This window comes from Hakea prostrata, chromosome 9 (assembly GCF_041222555.1).
Source record: "Hakea prostrata isolate BN-2017 chromosome 9, UWA_Hpros_2, whole genome shotgun sequence".
Taxonomy (NCBI): domain Eukaryota; kingdom Viridiplantae; phylum Streptophyta; class Magnoliopsida; order Proteales; family Proteaceae; genus Hakea; species Hakea prostrata.
The window spans coordinates 20,412,092-20,432,379 of record NC_142608.1 but is presented as its reverse complement, the minus strand read 5'-3'; the positions used below and the strand labels follow the sequence as shown (position 1 = coordinate 20,432,379).

The 20,288-nt window shown below is 32.6% G+C and overlaps 2 protein-coding genes across 2 annotated transcripts; both read right to left on the bottom strand.

Annotated features, from left to right (window-relative positions):
* Positions 1-14,384: 14,384 nt before the first annotated feature.
* Positions 14,385-16,386, bottom strand: LOC149004969 (phospholipase A1-II 1-like). Its single transcript, XM_089169056.1, has 2 exons — positions 15,253-16,386; positions 14,385-15,030 (listed from the first exon to the last, which is right to left on the bottom strand). Exons 1-2 carry the CDS (start codon positions 15,913-15,915, stop codon positions 14,413-14,415), a joined length of 1,281 nt encoding a protein of 426 aa, XP_089025182.1. The 5' UTR covers positions 15,916-16,386; the 3' UTR covers positions 14,385-14,412.
* Positions 16,387-17,943: 1,557 nt separating this feature from the next.
* Positions 17,944-20,274, bottom strand: LOC149004968 (arginase 1, mitochondrial; the record flags this gene model as incomplete). The annotated part of the gene is made up of 3 exons (XM_089135759.1): positions 17,944-18,424; positions 18,516-18,626; positions 20,044-20,274. Coding segments are annotated over 3 exons (603 nt in total), but the record flags the coding sequence as incomplete, so codon positions are not given.
* Between the last annotated feature and the right edge of the window lie 14 nt (positions 20,275-20,288).

Genomic DNA, 20,288 nt, shown 5'->3' with positions numbered 1-20,288 from the left:
AACATTGATGTGTATGCAGAAGAAATGATCAAGAAACATCTGACAAAAGACTATACCTCAATCTCACTACCTCTTTATTTAAATTGTGTATTTGATCCTTGAAGTATGGAATCCTCATATAATCATCATAATCAATAAACATCTGACAAAAGTGGACAAATGAATGCTTCATTAGATATCCAATTGGAAAAAAGATGTTGTGTTTGCAAATCTGAACCTAACAATAAAATTATGCAGTTGTATCCAATCAGGACAAGAGTCAAAACTAAAAGAAAGCACAAATTATTGCAAGTGATAAAAGCTGAAAAGTCGGCACTTGAAATATTGTTCATAGAAGTGGTTATATCTAAAGGATAAAGTAAGAACCATGCAATTTCTAGCATAATATAAACCCACATACATAATATAAAGTAAGAACCATGCAATTCCATGATGTGATTTACTGAAAATAAAACAGCAAGAATACTTTCCAGCTGTAATTATTTTTTACTGAAAATTAACAACTGATACATCATTTAGAGAAGAAAGAGAGATCATTATTCAAAACAAATTTTAAACTTCCCATCTTACAACTCAATGAATTGTTTGATTATGAGATTTAACCTTCCAATCCATTGGTTTTTCCCTTAAAATCTCCTTACCTTCTATAAAATTATTGTGGAGTCATCAAAAGAAATCTTAGCTAAGATCTCCCTTACTAACTTGTACTGTATTACAGCATTACAACCTTGCATAGTTGATTGAAAAGGTGAAGGTTTAAGATCTCACAATTATCTTCAATAGCAGTTGAAGTTTTGGAGTGATGGAGGTGAAGAGAATGATAATATTGAAGTGGGGATACGTTTAGGTCTTTAGGGTTAGTGGGATACTTGGTAATTTAGTTATTCAAACTCAATTTATATCTAATTCACATTCAAATCATATATGTCAAAGCGGAACATCACCTAAAATGGTATTCATATAACTATCACCAAATGACCAAATGCACATGTAACTTTACTAGTGAAAGAAAAAGTACAAAGGTACACCAGGTATGCATAAGACTTATTCAATTATTTTGGCTTCAATATCATACATGTCAAATCTGAACCCTTATCAATTCAAAAAGCAGATTTGGAAAGACAGGAAGTTATAAACATATAACCAAATGCAAAAGAAAAAGAGCAAAACACACTTAAAACAAAGACCATACATTGATAACAGTTATTTATAAACTTCTAGAGACAAGTCATATAACTACTGTCAAAGTTAACCGGGCATTTCCTAATATAATTAAGAAGGAGGTCATTAGGTCATCATAACCATATTAAACCAAGAAAGTTTAAACTTAGAACAGTACTAATGTATATAAGTTTCATCTAAATGCTAATTATAATCCCACATTCGAATTCCAATGTGATCTCAGCAGAATATATGTGTGTGCTATAAATCACAACTTACTTTTAGCCACTTCAACTTATAAGCTTTCTTGCTAAAGATATCTTTGGATCTCTTCATCAAACCTCTTCAACTTAGCTCTCAGCTTCTCTCTTCATCTTCATTTCTAAAAGAATCTCAGCTGCAGCAATATTATAAGTGACTTCCTTAACCCTTTGTCTTTACCAACCAACCTCCCATCCACTCGCTCAAGGATCCAACACTTCTTATTGCCGCTTCTTTACTGTCTTTCTATCCAAGCTATTGTAGCCTATCTTTTGCATCTCAAGAACTACTTTGCAGATAAGAGCAAATATTGTAGAACGGAACTGTATTGATTGAAGAACATTGTTGACTCCAATATCTCTATATTTATCCCATGTAGCCTTTGCTATGTCCATAAAAGCTGGTGCAACTTTGTAGGGCATTGTAGCATCTACAAATGGATTAGAAAATGCTACTATGTCTGAGGTTCCTCCACAATCACCCAAGATATCCCACTCGACACTTGGATGCTCATGAACGTTCGATACCCACAAGAAGAAGAGCAAAAAAAGAAAAGAATGCAAGATTCTCCAGGTGAATATTATATCTCCATAAAGATCCACAAGAACAATAATTCATTTAAAAATAAAAACCACATGAAAAGTAACTCATCCAATAATTGTTAATATGGAAGATAGAGCGTGTGGCAATGCCAACACCAAAAATTCTGACTGAGAGACCTATTCCCTGCAATGAAAGTGCACCAATTAGTGAAATAAAGCAACTAATAAATTAATTTATGCAAGTTAGATAAGCACAAAAAGTAATGATGAATAATGTCTTACCCAACAAGAACTATGAGTACTTATGTGCAACCTACACTCCTATTTAACTTGATTAACTGTTGGTCAATTACAACATAAATAAAAGTTAATTTTCAAACCAATTATACCTGCTTAGTTCTTAGCTAAATTATACGTATGTAAAATGAAACATAATGGTTTATCATTACCTAATACAAGATTCTTGTCCAATAACAATTTTGCTAATAACTCCACTTTCTTCTGCAATGCATTATACTTTTGAGCATTTAATTTCCTTTCTTCTTCTCTTTGTCCTCTTCTCTTTCTTGTTAAACTTGTTGGAGTTTTTTAGTCAACTCTGCAAGTCTACCATCCAACTCTTTGTTTTGTTGGGTTTTTGTTAGCCCTAAATCTTTTGGACTTACTTCCACTCCTAACAAACGTATCCGACCATGAGTATTTGGTCCCAAATGAGTGGTGAAGATACTTTCGAGGACTGGAACGTCATTTCGATTCTCTTCAGGCAAATTAACCGACTCTTCATTTATCGCTCTCTGATCATTAAACATTTCTCAACCAAGTTAGGCCACTAAAGACTCCAATATCATATCATATCATTCATGCAGACATTAATCTTATATATAAATGCATACCATTATTTCAGCGGAAGTAGGAACAATAGGAATTTGATCCTTCCTTGTATGTGTTTCGAAAAACATCTCTATCCTTGTAGGGTCCAAACCTTCAGGATGCTCCTTTTTTCTAAAGAAATCCAACAAAAAATAAATAAACAAAGATAAAAATGTTAACTAATAGTTTACATACATGTTCACAATAATTTAAATAGAATGACATTTCAGAAACGTGCCTTCATGCAAAATCGTTGTACATAGCTTCTTCGACCACAAGTATGAGTCATCTTTTGGAGTTTTCTGATGTCAGTATTAAAATTACGCATCTTCTACATAATAACAAAACAGTTAAAAAATTAAAATTGTATAACATTGACTCTTACTTATAAAATATATGTTCACAAATAAATGGCTTATTACCATGTTCTTTTCACTATTCCGTATGTCTATAAGTTCTTTCCATTGATCTAATGGAACCACCACTGTACAATTATTAATTGCCTCATCAATACTACCAACATCATCATAAAACTTTTTTCTTAGTTCCCTTTTAAAGGGCTTACATTGCAGCCTCATTTGACATATACCCATTTTTACCCAAAACATCCACTCGATATTTCTTCTGCAAGAAAAAATAATCATTTATCAAAAAGAAATATCTTAGTTGTAATACTAATGCAAATAAGATTGTTAATCATTTTACTTGGATTTTATTCCATAATGCTTCCTTGTAGTGAATGTGTACTTTCCTTCAATTGTCATAGTTATAGGGGAGGTTTGAACCATTTCTTACCTGTGTCCCTCGGTAAGTAATGAGCTCTGCTACGTAGCCATCATCCCCTTGTCCATATACATTAACCATAACATGCCTTATTTCCATCGGATCCATCCTTTGCGTCTTCAAAGACATATTTGGACCCCTCTTGACGTTTCCCTATAATTGAATTCCAATATATGAGAAACAATTTAAAGGGACATAATCCAAATAAATAAAAAATTATAAGCATATCAAAAGCATCCTCACTAAGAGTTGAAGTGCTTGAAGAAGGAGCAGAATCCACTAGATCCATTAAAAGTCACAAAGTGAAACACTAATAAAGAAAAACTTGTAGATGTATAACATTATATTATAATTAGACATTCAATTACAACATAATAGGCAACTATAAAAGACATTAAAATAGCAAACAACTAGAATAAGATGATGAGTGAGTTGTATCAACAAAGAAAATTTTGAATATGATATCATGCACACAAAAAAATGCATTAGGAAACTTGAAAAATGAAATACTAAGGATAGTAAACTACTTACAACTGAAAAACAAAACACAAACCAACCAACTAAAACGCATTTAATCAAATTCTAATTTAAAATTGGGTTTGGATTTAGCAACTTCACAAGGGTGTCAACTATGATTTTAAAGCAACCAACCAATCAAGCCTCAAAAGGTCCGGTGCATAAAACACTTGCTTTGTTTGTGTAGGGAACACAAATGGGTCATCCATCTCATTTTTGCCAGAATGTATCAAATAATTAAAGTTGACAAGGGTAAATCCAATATCATTTTCTTCACTCCTCTCTCAATGTCAGTCCAATCACAAAGAAATAAAACAACTCTGAGATTTGCTGAATATTCTATCTCAATAACTTCCTTCAGTATGCCATTATAATTGACATTTCCTTCAACAGGCCTTGGGTCTTTACTACTAGCAACACTATGAGTTACCACTATTACTAAGACACCACTATTCTGAATTATTTAACTATTTTCACAATCCTTTATGTGAAACCTTATGCCATTAATAATATAAGCACTGAAGTTTTTGTATTCCCAACTTGAACTATTAGCCAACCATCTAATGTTATCAAGTACCTCTTCCCCACATTGGTATAGATGATCAACCTACCCAATACAAAAATTATTTGTTATTTGTATAATTAACTTGCAATTAATCTATTAGAATTATTTACCATTAGAATCATTACACGTACTTGGTCTCTAAACCGCTTTGGAAATGATTTTGCATGTAATTTCGCTCTGGCTTGCTCACGTACTTTATGACCCATCTTTCTTTTAAGTTCTTGAAGATGTTGCCTATAAAATATAATATTAATAGTCATGTCACTTAATATAGTCATTAATATGAAAAGTTATAATAAAGTAATTTATGCACTTACTCTCGATACGTCTTAATGCCATCATAATGAATTAATATATATCGATAAACTTGAATTAATTCTTTTGGTTCTAGCCGAAGCAACTGAAGCTTTCCAAATGGTCTACCGGAACATGAAAACATAGAAGACTTGTCTGTTTCTATTTTCCCATCATCATTATTCCTTATTGGACAATTTACCATTGTTTCCACACTTCCCAAATACCTAGAACAAAAGATTAGGCATTCATCTGCAATGTATCCTTGTGCAATGGAACCTTCTAGCCGAGCTGCATTTTGTTCATGGTCTTTTAGTCTTTTGTTGAATCTATTTAAATAAAAATATATACATAATTTATTCCACATTCATGTAGTTAAGCTTAAGATATTAGATAAAAATAACATCATGTGTAATATTATCTAATCTTTCGAAATGATACATCCATCGGTAATGTACTAGTCCGTCTAACAATGTTTCCCATGGTAAATGAATGAGAAGATGTACCATTACATCAAAGAATGATGGAGGAAAAATCCTTTCAAATTGGCAAAGTGTTTCTGCAACACTTGATTCAAGTTTCTTAAAGTCTTTTGCTTTACCAATTTTAAAACACAAACACCTAAAGAAGCCACATATTGCAATCAATACCACCCTAACATGCTTTGGCAATATATTTCGTAATGCCAAAAGAAGTAGTTGTTGCATAAGAACATAACAATCATAACTCTTTGTACAAAAAATATTCATCTCTTTAACATTCACACAACGTGAGACATTACTAATATAACCATCTGGTACCTTTAATCCCTTTAGGGTAGTGCAAAACATGTCTTTGTCTTCCTTTGACAACGTGTAGCATGCAGGAGGTATTAACATTTTATTAGTCCTCCCCTCAATCATTTGTGGATGAAGAGCTGGCCGAATTTCCATTTCTTTCAAATCTAGACGAGCTTTGATGTGATCCTTGATTTTATCTTTAATGCCAAACAGTGTACAAATAATGTTGTTACATACATTCTTTTCTATATGCATTACATCTAAATTGTGGCGAAGTAAATTATCTTTCCAATATGGTAATTGAAAGAAGATACTTTTTTTCTTCCAACTCAATGGCAATGGCTTTTGCTGAACTCGAGCTCTTTTTCTCTTTTTACCATCATTCTCTATGCGATCCTTACCAAATGCAGGGAAATCAACACCCTCCAATTGGTTTAGCACCAAAACTCCTGAAGGAGGTTGGGGTGCATCCCTATACTCTGTTGATCCATTAAAACATTTATTATCTTTTCAAAATTGATGATTTGAGGGAAGAAACCTACGATGGCCTAAGTAACAATACTTCCCACCATGTTTTAACCAAGCAGACTCCTTAAGCTCATTGCAACAAGGGTAAGCAAATGCAGCTTTTGTGCTCCAACCTGATAGACTAGCATATGCTGGAAAATCATTTATGGTCCACAAAAGACATGCACGCAGTCGAAATGACTCTTTCTTATATGCATCATAGGTGTCAACCCCAGTTTCCTACAGTTCTTTCAACTCATCTATTAAAGGTTGTAAGAACACATCAATATCATTACCAGGCTCTTTGGGTCCAAGAATCAACAATGTCAACAAAAAAGACGTTTGTTTCATGCACATCCATGGTGGTAAGTTATATGGGGACCATAATAACAAGACATGTGCTATAGCTTTTACCACTTCTCAAACTGAAAAGATTAAATCCATCACTTGCCAGGCTGAATCTAACATTCCGTGGGTTTTAACTAAATGATGGTTCTCTTCTATCAAAATCTTTCCAAGCTTCTGAATCTGCAGGATGACACATTTTCTCATCATCAATACGATGTTCCTTATGCCAAACCATAGCAAGATAATGTTTCGATGACATGTATAATCTCTGCAATCTTGGTTTTAAGAAAACATAGCGTAATATTTTTGCTGGGACTTTTTGATTATTAGGGTCATATCTTGAAGTGCCACATTTTACGCATGATTTAACATTGGATGCTTCCTTCCTGTACAACATACAATCATGAGGGCATGCATCAATATTTTTATAAATAAGCCTTAGGTTCTTAATTATCTTATTTGCCTCATATAGTGCCTTTGGTAGAGCATTATCTTCTGGAAGTGCTTTCTTTAATAAATCCAACAATAAAGAAAATGACTTATCACTCCACTTACAAAGGCATTTTATATGATATAGTTCAACAATAAAAGACAACTCGATGAATTCCTTGCATCCAGGATATAATTTCATCTCTACATCCTGCACCAATCTTTTAAATTTATTTACACATTACTTAATCCAATGTGTCATTAACCCCCACTCCTCCAGATATGTTATCCCCAAACATATGTTTGCCAAATGCATCATGTAACAGGTCATACATGTTATCAATATCATTGTCTTCTTTAACATTTACCTGATTGTTGTCTTCTTCAACATTTACATGATTGTTGTCCTCTTCAACATTTGCAAATTCTTCCTCATGGAAACACCAAACCGTGTAGTTCCATATAATTCCATCTCAGTCATTCAGTTTAGTCATATAGTGACTCATCTCAATCATTGAAGAATTAATCATCTATAAGATATAGTATCTTAGTACATTACAATCATGCATACAAGTCACACTCCACATATCATACACTCAATCAAATATACGTATGAGTTGAGTCATAATACTCACAAATTATGATTCATTTCACATAATTCAACTTCATAATTGCAGAATTATCATCATATCTCAGTTCAACATTTACAAACATCCATTCTTTTCAATTAGTCATCTCAATCTATGACATTACATAGTCAATCCTACATATTACTATTCAAACAATTGATTCTTAGGTCAGTCCATTCTTTTTTTTTTTTTTGGTAATCCTTAGGTCAGTCCATTCACTGGATAAAAGTAACATTCTTCCAGTTTAAACAATTTTTTCTCAATTTTCTATGTCATCAGTCATTCTAGTCTATAGAATCTAGAGCTCTGATATCACCTCTATCACAACCCTAGTTTTCACAAGCTTGGTGGGGCCCACAAGCGATATCAGATCTCGACCAAAATACTAATTGGAATCCAATTCTATTTAAGCTATCATTTAATTACACATGAACCATTTTGTTAAATCATCAACCAATCATCTTGCCACATGGTCCAACCACCATGATCATTTAATAATTTTGAGGATTGAAACATTTCAACATAATGATAAAATAATTATATAAAAAGATGCAAGGCATCACAAATCATGTTCATTTTCTCAATTCTTGTAACTTCCAAAAGAGATCATACCAAAAGATATAACTTCCAAATTAAAATCTCAGCCATCTCAGTCTGCAATATTGTAGATCCGCATTCCCATATTAACCTAAGATCTTAGCAATCTATCATTTCATATCAAGATCATTTTATTATGTGTGAGAATCATATATTATATTTCTTTGTAGACTAATAATTTTATATTAGAGAATATGTTAGTTCTATTATAAATATCTAATGAATAATTGAATAGAAGAGTTGAACCCATCTTGTTCTATTTTCTTATTTGTATTTAATATATCTTCTCTATTTTATAACAATACTGAAATTGCATATTATTAAATAATTATGCATAGAAAATAAATGTCATAATTCTCTTATGTATAAAATAAGAGATAGTAATTCTAATATGCAAATATCATAAATACTAGATTCAAAATAAAAAGTAAATTGAATTAAGTATTATTGCAATGACAACAATATTTTTATCATGGTAAATGATAATACTCAATACTTGCTTTTACTCATTATTGGTTCTTCCATTCAATTACCATAATAACAACTGATAACAAATAAATGATATAATCAGATTCCTAAAGGAGTATTCATTAGTGGCAACTCATCAATACATATTAAACATATTATAGAGGATTTCATTAACTATAAAACAAATAAATGAATCACAACTATTTTCATTCATTCTTCGTTTCATCCTAATTTCTCTTCTAAATTTAGGAATAAAAAACGGAGTGAATATGATTTTTTTTTTGGGTCAAATATATTAAGTTGTACTTAGGATTTCAATAATTAACAAAATAAATAATGAATGTATCCCAATGTAAGACTTCTTCTTACCCTTTTTTTATTTTTATTTTAATTTTCCTTCAAGTGAATAGGAAACTTTAATGATACTAACAATCTTTTTTTTCTTCTTCTTTTTCTTCTTTAATTTTCAAATTGGAAACTTTAATGACACAAAAATCATATCATAAAATAATAATAATAATAATAAATAAATAAATAAATTAAAAGAGAAAGGATATGAAACAAATTCTTTCTTTATAGAGAGGAGACTCCAACAGAATAATGCAAAATCATGATCAATCAATCCCTATTGGGTAAGAATAATTAAAAAAAAAAGAAATAAAATTATGAATATGCATAGTTTACTTAATAACCTCTCTTTTCTGAAAATTTGAAAAAACCATCATAAGATACGCAAAAAAAACATGACTTTCTTGGATTAAGATAGATATTAGAAAAATACTCTAATGCCACATGTAAGAGATTAAGCAAATAATAAGCATGAAAATTTTAAATCCATGCGATAAAACAAATGTGGAAGCAAGTATCTTTTCATATACCTCTTGCCTTAATCTCACTAGAGATTTTTTGCAAAATATAAGAAAACGGTGAAAAGGATTTTTCTAAACCCTAGCAACCCCAGAATGTGATGGTGTCTGACTTGATGTGTTTTCTAAGTTCAGCGACCCTTTATATAAATATATATATATATATATATATATATATATATATATATATATATATATATATATATATATATATATATATATATATATATATATATATATATATATATATATATATATGTTTTTTTTTTCTTTGAGTTGAATTCAAGTCTAAAACCTATACATTTTCATCACAAGGACACAAATAACTTTCCTATCCAAAAAAAAATACACAAGTAGTTTATTCAATCTTATTGGTGAGACCCTTCAACCCTTGATTCATCAACGACCAAAATTACTTCTACTTCCAAATAAAAAAATCTAGGCCAATTCGAGGGAGAGAGAGTGAGAGAGAACATGCAATGCATTGCAAATACATCATTATACACGTCGCTAAAAATTGAAAGGATATACTTCTCCTTCAAATACCCCACTCATGTATCCTCCAACACGTTAGCCAAAGAATTCTCACAAAATTCCATCACAAAAGAAAGAACATTTGGATGACTTTTAGTAGTATCATCACTGAGATCTCCTTCTCTGCCACTTTTAAGGAGTTTTCATCATTACGTATGATGTGCTTCAAACCAAACTGCTTGGAAGCATGAAGAACATCTTGAGCAAAGTAAACACAAGAAAATCCTCCTTTAGCAATAGTATTCCAGACTTGGACATTACCAATATCAATTGTACAGCAAGGTAAATACAAGATAATCAACCTTTAGCAATAATATTCTGTATTACAACCTTTACATTAGCAATATATCAATTGTATGTCCTAATCAAGTATGCTCCTTGTGTGTGAATGGCTTGAACCACCACATGATAAAAATATAGACAAGCCTACATTTTGGTCAATTCACTTAAATACCCCAACATTTAACACAACCAATATAAAAGCTGAAAAGAACATTAGAAGCTTTGTAATGCATGATGTAGAGATTAAAACTCTATTGCTTAATGTGTCGAAGCTCTCCAATGTACAATATCCAAAATGGACATAAAATTGTGGTTCTTTCATAATTTATAAATAGCTTTTTATAAGATAAACTTTGTTGCTTAGTACCACCGTGTAAAGATCTGTGCATCCAATTTTGTTCCTTGTATGGATTAAATCTCAAAGACAACCAGAATATGCTTCCATCCACAATCATGGGTCTTGTGACAAGTTTCTTTCATTTATGCAAATCCAAATGCTATTTTGACAAAGTGGAAAGCAATTGAAAACCGATCCTATATTTAAAGAATCAAGACACAACTCCCAATGTACATTAGGATCAGGTTTTTTCAAAGTTCTACATCAAGAATGCATGAATTATTCACCCATACACAGATTTGTACATTACAAACCTTTCAATTCATAAATGAGCACGACAAAAAGGCATCTAAATCATTTACCTCAAAAGAAAGCCATGTAAATCTTTGTTTAAGAGCAAAGTACAAGGAAAATTAGCAATAGAAAATCTTAACAGATGTGAAAAGGAAATCTTTATTCCCAGTGATATACACGATCAAGCTAGGGAAAATCCACACAGATATTAAAAATCTCGACATTCTATAAGATCAATGAACTGTTAAGCACACCTTATAAACAAGGGGGGGGGGGATTTCAATGAACTACAACGACTAAAACCTAGATAAAATTTTGGTGACAATTATTTACAAGAAAAAGAGAAAATAAAATTTAGACAGTACTTGTAAAATTCTGATTTTGATGGATCCGTAAGTGCGAGAAAAGCCAACGTCAAGCTAAAGAATCACCATTGGAGTGCAGATTTTGGGTGCAAAAACAATATCTAAAAGGCTTTACATTGAAAGTACCACACATTTCAATCTATTTTGATTAAACCAATATTCTTCAACCAAAATACCAAAAAGAAAAAAGAAAAAATAAAAAGGGGAACATGAAATCCAAAATTAAAACTAAATAGAACAAATTTTATACTAGCTTGAATATCAGCAAGTGTTTCCCCTTGTTTGAGACCCCACTAAATTTATCTATATTCACACTAACTTATCTAAGTACAAAACAGAGGTCAGCTTAATTGATCAAAAATTTAAAACAATAGCGAAGAGCAAATCTATTCATCTGGCAATCTCTAAAGATTAGCAATTGTTTTCACATAAAACTCCCTCCACATTGAAGCCCAGAATAGTGAAATTATGTTCAACAAAGTCAACTTTTTAGACATCACAAGGAAAGTTACAAAGTTCAGCTTGATCTTTCTCCTCTTCCTATAATGTATAGCAGAAACCTCACCTCCATTGTCATTCTTGCTCGCATTCAGGCAACAATCGGGTAGAACCCATATCAAATTTGATAGTGATGCAGAAGTACAATGAAGTTGAGAAAAATTATTACAATGCAGCAAAGGATGAGGAGGAAATTTTTGTTAGGAAAAATAATTTCATACATCTCGATCACAAGTTCTAGGTATTCTGCAGCCAAAAGCATGGAAGTATTTTGTAAAAAGCAAATAAATAGTCTGCTTGACTCCATCCACATTACTGAATTTACAATTAAATACCAAACTAAAAATAAATAAAACAAATATAAAGACCCTAAGCAAAGCAACTCACAGGAATCATGAAAAAGCTCTCAAATCCAAATCTTCCTTTTACTATTGCGTTCAAACTGTTCGAACTGAGATTAATGCGAAGGGACGGTAATCAGAAAACCCTAAAAATGCAAATAGAAGATCTTTGGTTATGATATAGAATTAAGACCCCCAAAAGAAAACATGAAGAAGACAATCGAACTTGGGAGATGAATTAGGATTGAGGTCGCCAATGAAGAGTTAGTTTCACGATTGTGAGATGTGAGGAAGAGGTGGGTGGGTGGCTTGGTAGTATCTGTTGCAATATCAAGAGGCCCAATAGTCGGATTCTTAGTTCTTTGGTCTCTGGATGTAACTGTTGTGCTTTTTGCAGATAAACCTCTATTGTAGTTGACGTTTCTTCTTCCCTTCTTTTTTTGTCATTAAAGAATCCCTAAATTCATAGATGATGCCTTCAATATTTAATTTAGTCAGTTTTATTGCTAATGATGAATTCCAAGAAAGTGTCCAATTAAATTCTAAATTAATTTTTTTGAGTGTATTTAATTAACTTTTCAAAGTAATTTTTCTTAAATTTGACATGGGCATCATTTATTATTTATTATTTATTATTTATTATTTATTATTTATTTATTTTTTATTTTTTTATTTTTTATTTAAAAAGAAGGAAAAGCTTTTTTATAAGAAGGCAAAGAGTTAGGAGAAGATAGATCTCTACATGGACAATCAGAAGGTGAATGGATTTATTATTGATGATCTATTATTTCAATCTTGTAACTCTGAGGGGTCAAGTGATCCTTTTATATATAACAATTTTAATTAAATGAATAGTAATGGTTTTGATGGATATTTTCTTTTCTTTTTCTTTTTCTCTTAATGGACGAACTAAGAGGCTTCAAACATTTGGGATTCTCAAGCAAAACCTTTGAAGATCCATCAGTAAATGTCAATTAAAAAATAATATTATATTTTCTATATATAATTATTTTAATTAAATGAATATCATTGGTTTTGATGGATTTTTTTTCTTTTTCTTTTAATGGGCCAACTAAGAGGCTTCAAACGTGCAAAATCTTTGAAGATCCATTTGTAAATATCAATTAATAAAAAATATATTATATTAATTATATTTATGAGTGTTAAATTACAATCTTAGACATAATTAATTATATCCTTTTAGTAAAAGTTTAAGGGTATTTTAAGAAGAAAATAATGTAGCCATCTTCCATGAGTTCATACTTTTATAATAGTAGTATGATAGTATGATATATATACTCAGAATAAATATAAAATATATATAAACCATAAGTGGGTTTGATGCTTGGGAAATTTTTAAATTCCTTGCGAGGTTCCGCCCTTCTCGACCTCCTTTCTTCCGTCAGATCCATTTCCTAACAATAATCCTGATCTAGTTCACATGATGGCTTTACAAATATATATATACTCACAATAGGTTTTTCCATAAAAAGCATTAATTTACCAATACAGTTGAACACTTATTGAAAAATTAGCTTTATGGTCATTTATAAGAAGTAATATTTCACAATAATCAATAACTAATGGTCACTTATTTATGACACCCAGTTATGGTTCAGTTTGTAAACTATAATGTTATCCTAATATTGAGATCATAACTTGTGAAATACAACAAAAACTCCCAAATCTAACAGAAATGAGGCTTGAATCACCCAAGGTATGTGTTTGCCAGCAAGATCCACACAAGAAATTAAAAAAAGATCCACTCAAAAAACGACCAAAATCAAGCCTAGGAGCAAATTTTTGCCTTTCTCTCCTCTCCGTCAAGTCATTGTATTGGTATGATTTAATCCTTCCCAAGTTATGCTTCCACCTATCAATGAAATATGTTGTGATATCTATTCAACAGTCTTTGTCCAATGCTCATTTCCTATCGCTGGAGATAATTAAAAGAAATGGGAAGAAATCCAAAAATTATAAGTTTCCTCAACAGATTGAAAATTTCTAACTTGTGCCTTGTTGTTTGTTGATGGGTTATATTTACAAAATGTATGCAAGATACTCCAAAGAATATATATTACATAAGAGAAGTACTGTCAAAAACATAAGCTTGCTGAGAGTGAAATACCATGCTTCAGATGAATCCTCAAAGCCCAAAATCAACCATTCCATCCAGGTCTTCCTTCAATATCCAAAAACCATTAACTTTAACCATACCTTTATTCTTCTCAACCCACCATGAAGGAGGAACAAGATGTTCATCCTTCAAACCATCCATGTATTTATTCACTATTGCGATATCATGATCAACTTCTAGTTTGAACCCTCCCTTCTCCCCTTGAGTGCCAGCAACACCATGGATGTAAGCTTGTATGTTATGCCAACTTGAAAAATTGCCGTGTTTCTTCAAGTAGTTGGATTTCCGGGTATCGATCAGCAGCTCTTGTCCAACGTCATGGTAACCCATAAATGGGAAGTTAGGGATAATATCTGGAGCATTGCGAATGCGCAGCAGATGAACGTTTTCCAAACCAGCGAAAAATTGCTGGAAGTTGACATCTCCTACACGAGGGCAGCCGAAGACAAATGCTGTTACCATACATTTAGAGTCACTAGTATTGCCTTTGATCTTGTTCACCCCATTGACAACCATGTCTGCAGCATTTATTACTGCAAGTGCCGCTCCCAAGCTGTGGCCTGTTACTGTTATGTGGATCTCTTCATGTTTATATTGTTCTACCAGTCTCCTCACCTCATTCAAAACCTAATTAGCACCCATGCAGCACACATTTAAGGTCTTGATTTGGTTAACAGAATTGAAAATTCAATAAAAAGAATAAGAAACTACCATCATAGGGTTGCTTAGTTGGTAATGTTCGACACCTCTTAGAGAAGAGGTCATGGGTTATATACAATAACCACTTCCCCAATATATAAAAGAGCTCCCGTACCCAAAAAAATCACAAAGAAAGTACAGAAAATTCACCTGGTCTCTTGCACTAGCCTTATTGAAAGGTGAGCGTGGATCATCAGAAGTATAGACGGAAAACCAACCATGATGCACCTTTGCATTTCCAGAGTTAGGCCCAAATATGGAAGAAGCTGAGATCAACATGAAATCCAAGTCTTCAGCCCATTCCAAAGGCTGCCCAGTACCTCTCCATGCGATCACAATATCTCTCCTTCCCAGCTGTGCTTTCCCTTCATCTGTAGCCACTGCAACATAACCCATCCAGTTGGATTCCTTGCTCCATGCCTCTCTTGACATAGACTTTAACATGAAAGGTTCTGGCAGTTCCATTGAAGATGTGGCATAAAGGAACTTAGTCACCTCATATTTATTTTCTAACTCATCTAACCCCACATTTTTGAAGAATTCTGACCTCCCATACCGGCTGCTACCGGCATATTTTGAAGCCTTCTCTGAGTTGAATGCATCGCAGGTCGCCTGAGCCATCTCGCCGCATTGCACGATGTATCGCCGGAGATCGATGTCCAGTGGGTCTAACATGTTCTCCCACTTGTCTTCCCCACACACTTGCTTCCATGTCTTGGGCATGCTTGAATTTCTGACTCCCCTCCTTACTTCTTTCAACCAAGCTAGAAACTCAAGACAACACATTCTTATATATGCACAGGCTTTGGACATGAACCAACAAGGTGCCTTGGCTTTTTAAAGTCTGTAGGGGAAGTTGCAGTCAAATATGGCCGGCCGGCAACAAGCTTTGGTCCCCTCTCCATATGAATACAAATAGGATAAAAAAAATAAAAAAGAAAAAAGAAAGAAAGGGTGTAAATGTCAACCTGGAAGAATCCAATCAACTGTTTCTAAGAATCCAATCAATGAAACGGTTTGGTTTTTTGTCTCTTTGGATATCTCTCTTCAACTTTCTTCAATCTGATAATTGAGATGGATGTGGTGTTGTGAACTTGATCTTATAGAGGTGAGATGAATTAGTTTGATGATTTAGGATGTCTTGAATTTGCTTCTTATAACCCATTTGCTTATATTAATTAATCTATTTGGTTACTTCTTCTCTTTCTTTTCTGAGGGAAACTCTTCCTTTGTTTCTGTTTCATTTTTTGTGGTTTAGATTAATAGAGGCTTGGTAACTTGTTGAATCATACTCTTAAAAAGAAAGGTCTCAATCAGTTCTTTTCAACATCTAATATATGTGGATATTGAGATTAAAAATTGGAACAAGATGGACTTTGTTTCATTTCGATTTAGTTTACTGTGTAATCAGAGTGTTTGACACGATTTGTTTTAGTATTAATGTTAGGGTCATACTTCTATATATTCATCTAACAATGTTTGACACGATTTATGTTTGGTTTTGGGTTTTAATATTAATGTTTGGGTCATGCTTCTACGTAATCATCTAACCACAAAACAAGTTGTTTATTTGAGACAATCGTAATCAACCAATTGTTTCTAGTCCCATAGAAAATAGAAAGAAATAGAATTTAACATCTATATCAATTAATATGAAGAAAAAAATATGTATTTTTTTTATTATGTAAACGTATGCTTGAAAATAGATACTTCAATAATTCAATTTGCATTAATGATTCATTTGTTTTGGCTTTAATTTAGTTTATTTTTTAATTTGAGTGTTTTGATACAATTTATGGAGAGCTTTGGATTTTAATGTTAATGTTGTGGTCAAACTTCTATATGTCCGCCTAACCACAAAACTAAGTTGTTATTTGATATGCAATCTAAAAATTGTTTTTATTTAGAATTTAACTTTTATTCAATTAATGTGAATGGAATTTTTATTTTTTTTTCACATATTTGTATGTTTAAAAATAGATCTTCGATTTGAATGCATGTCTTTTATAATAGATACTTCAATTTGAATTAGAGAGTTGAATCCATGACCTATTCATTAAGAGGCATTAGTTATGGCCAACTAAGCAATCCTTTGATTGTAATAATTTATGTATAATAAAATTCAGAATGACCTTATTCCACATTTGATGGTCATTGCCAACTAAGCAACCCATGACCTCTTCATCTAGAACGCGTTTAAATATTATGTATAATACAATCTCTAAAATGGATTAAAATTTAAGTTCCCTTTTTGTCACGCATGAACTAAGAAAAAAAAAGAAATTAAAAATGTTTTTTAGATTAAAAAGTGTCCCATAAGTGTTAGGTGAGGAATATTGAGAAGTAGCTAGCTAGCTAGGGTGCAGGCCAATGTAGGGGTAGTGGATCAATCATCTTCGAAAGGATTAATAGTTTAAAATTTCGAAGGAATTTCGTATCATCTCCCATCATCAAATCAATGGATAGTTCAACTAACTATCCACATATCCAGCCTTACAAGTCACCAGGTTCCTCTTCTACTTCTTCCATTTGAGAAGCCCAAATAAAGAAAGGGGAAAAAATAAAAATGCACTATCCATCTATATGTACGGTTATGGTGATACAAATATGTAACTTGCAAGTTTTTGCTTTGTAAACTCGGAAAAATCAGCTATGATGTATGATACAGAATGTTGAACTATTAAAAAAATCATAAAAATACATTCAGGTTAAATCGTGCGTTTTAGAGCTTGGAAGGTGAAATTATTATGATTTAAATTTTGTCACCATGCTGTAAAGGCTTTTTCGATCATTCAACTTGCTTTTAACTACCCAATATATTTAAGACGTTGAGGAGTTTTTTAATGACTAATTAGAATTAGTGATCGATGCAAATAATGCTCAAACCAGAGTCGAAACAAAAATATTATGGTCTTAACCTCAATGGGTTAATGTTTCATAATATGAGGTCAAGGGTTTAAGTCTCCTTGAGGCCAAGGGCGATGACCTACAAATAGGTGTCTCGTGCATGGCTTATGCAATGGAAGCATCTAACATGCATGTTGGGTTAGGGTGAGGGTTATCATTTTGATATCTTTGCGGTCAATTCTCTTACCAGCTTTGCAGCAACCATAGCAGTCATTCCATCTACAGTATCACGCTGTGGGTTCAACTCCACGACGTCTGCAGCTACAACATCACCTTGGAGGTTGTGGAGGATGTTGAGAACTTCACGAAAAGATAGACCCCCTGGTTCAATATGTGACACCCCAGGAGCAAATGCTGGATCAAGGCTGTCAACATCTACAGAAATATACACCCCCTTTACACCTTCCCCTAGTTTCTGCATGTCAACAGGTTTAAAATTAGCAATCAATGCATGCATGTTAATTCATATGAGTGTGTGTGTGTGTGTGTGAGAGAGAGAGAGAGACCAAATTCTCCAAAAAGTGTTGATCTCTTGAAAAATTTCGCATTTCATATTGCTCCACACCAAATTTTTTCGCTTGTTCACGCCCTTCACTTGTTATGGACCTAATGCCAACCTAAATTCCAGAGAAAAGCAGAAACCAATAATTTTTCAGTACCACGATCCATTGAAGACTCTACATATGATCAGAAAAAGAGGCACCTGATTCAATAAGTAATGATGAGAAAGATAACTTATGCATCATTCTGTTGATACAATAAATAATGATGAGAAAAAACCCTACCCCCTGCAGGCCTTAAATCTATACTCAGATGAATATGTAATTTACACACATAAACTGACAAGACTAGTGATTCACAGTATATCGAACACACTGGTCATTCAAGCTAATTAATTGAAATGGTAGTCTTTTTTTGGGTCAAAAACTGTAAAACTTCATTAAATAAAACTGTTCAAGCCAGGAGAAGAATAAGAAGAAAGGCAAATAGAAGCCAGTTAAAGCATACCAAATGCAATTAACAGGGCATCCCTTATTTTTATATATATAAATAATTATAAAAAAGAACTATTTAGAACGTGATTTAACAACAATTAGTCTTAAAACCAAGATTTTAAGGAGTAGAGCTATCCTAGTTTCTATTTTTCATGTGGATTGTGGGAGATGTTGTTCTTGAGTATTCATACTGTAAGTTCCTGACCAGGTGGATTTGCCAGTTGGCAACATAAACTAAAAAGAAACACTCAGTGAATGAACTTGCAATATGATTAACTAATAAAATAGAAGGTAACATTTTTTATATAAAGTGGTTTTAGGATTGAGATGGGGCCTGGGACTAGTATGTCTCGAACAGAAAAATGGAGAACTCAAGAATGACAAGGAAGAGAAGAATGAGAGAAGATTTGAGAGATCTCACCCTTGAAGTGAGAATCCTCAAGAACTAACCTTCTTCATGTATGAAAATCAGGAAAGAAATATCCCACGATTGAGCCCAATTTAGGCTCCAAACTATTGTTGGGATCTATCCTACCCTTATTACTCCTATTACTTAACCTTTATTACTCTCTAATAACTAGAAACAAGGCCAAGCTAGTGCTTTACCAATTTATTCCAATAGTCTGACTGGGGAGATCAACTTTCAACATGGCATAAATAGGTAGGCTTAGAAAGCTAGCAATCCTACTTGTATTATTTATTCATGTGCAAAGCATCATCAGCATTTAACACCATTTTGAAACAAAGTGTTGATAACAATCTACTGTTAATTTTTAGATTCCAAAAGATTTGCTGACAGTGTAGAACATTCAACTTGGATCTCTGATCTCTAATGGTATAAAAAATGAGAATAGGCTTTTCAATGTTATGAATAACAAAAAATGCAAAATTACAAACCCTCCCACATCATTCAGGAATTTGTTGGAAATGATTCTCACGAATGAATATGTTAATATGCAAAATACACAATGTAAACAACATTATAGAATTTAAGTAGCTATGATAAGGAGACAATAAATAAGTTCAAAGCATAGATTACTTGCAAAAGCCGTCGTGCATAACCGCCCTCCATGATTCGAGCAAAAGAAGAAGCATGTGAATATTTGTTTCCTTCAAAAGCATGATAAATATCAGGATGGGCATCTAAATGAAGAATATCCACAGGCCCACCGAGCTTCTCTGATACAGCCCTTACGACAGGAAAAGATATTGAGTGGTCACCACCTAAAACTAATGGGCGAAGTGGATCCTGAATAAACACTGAAACAAGTTAAGGGTTCAAAA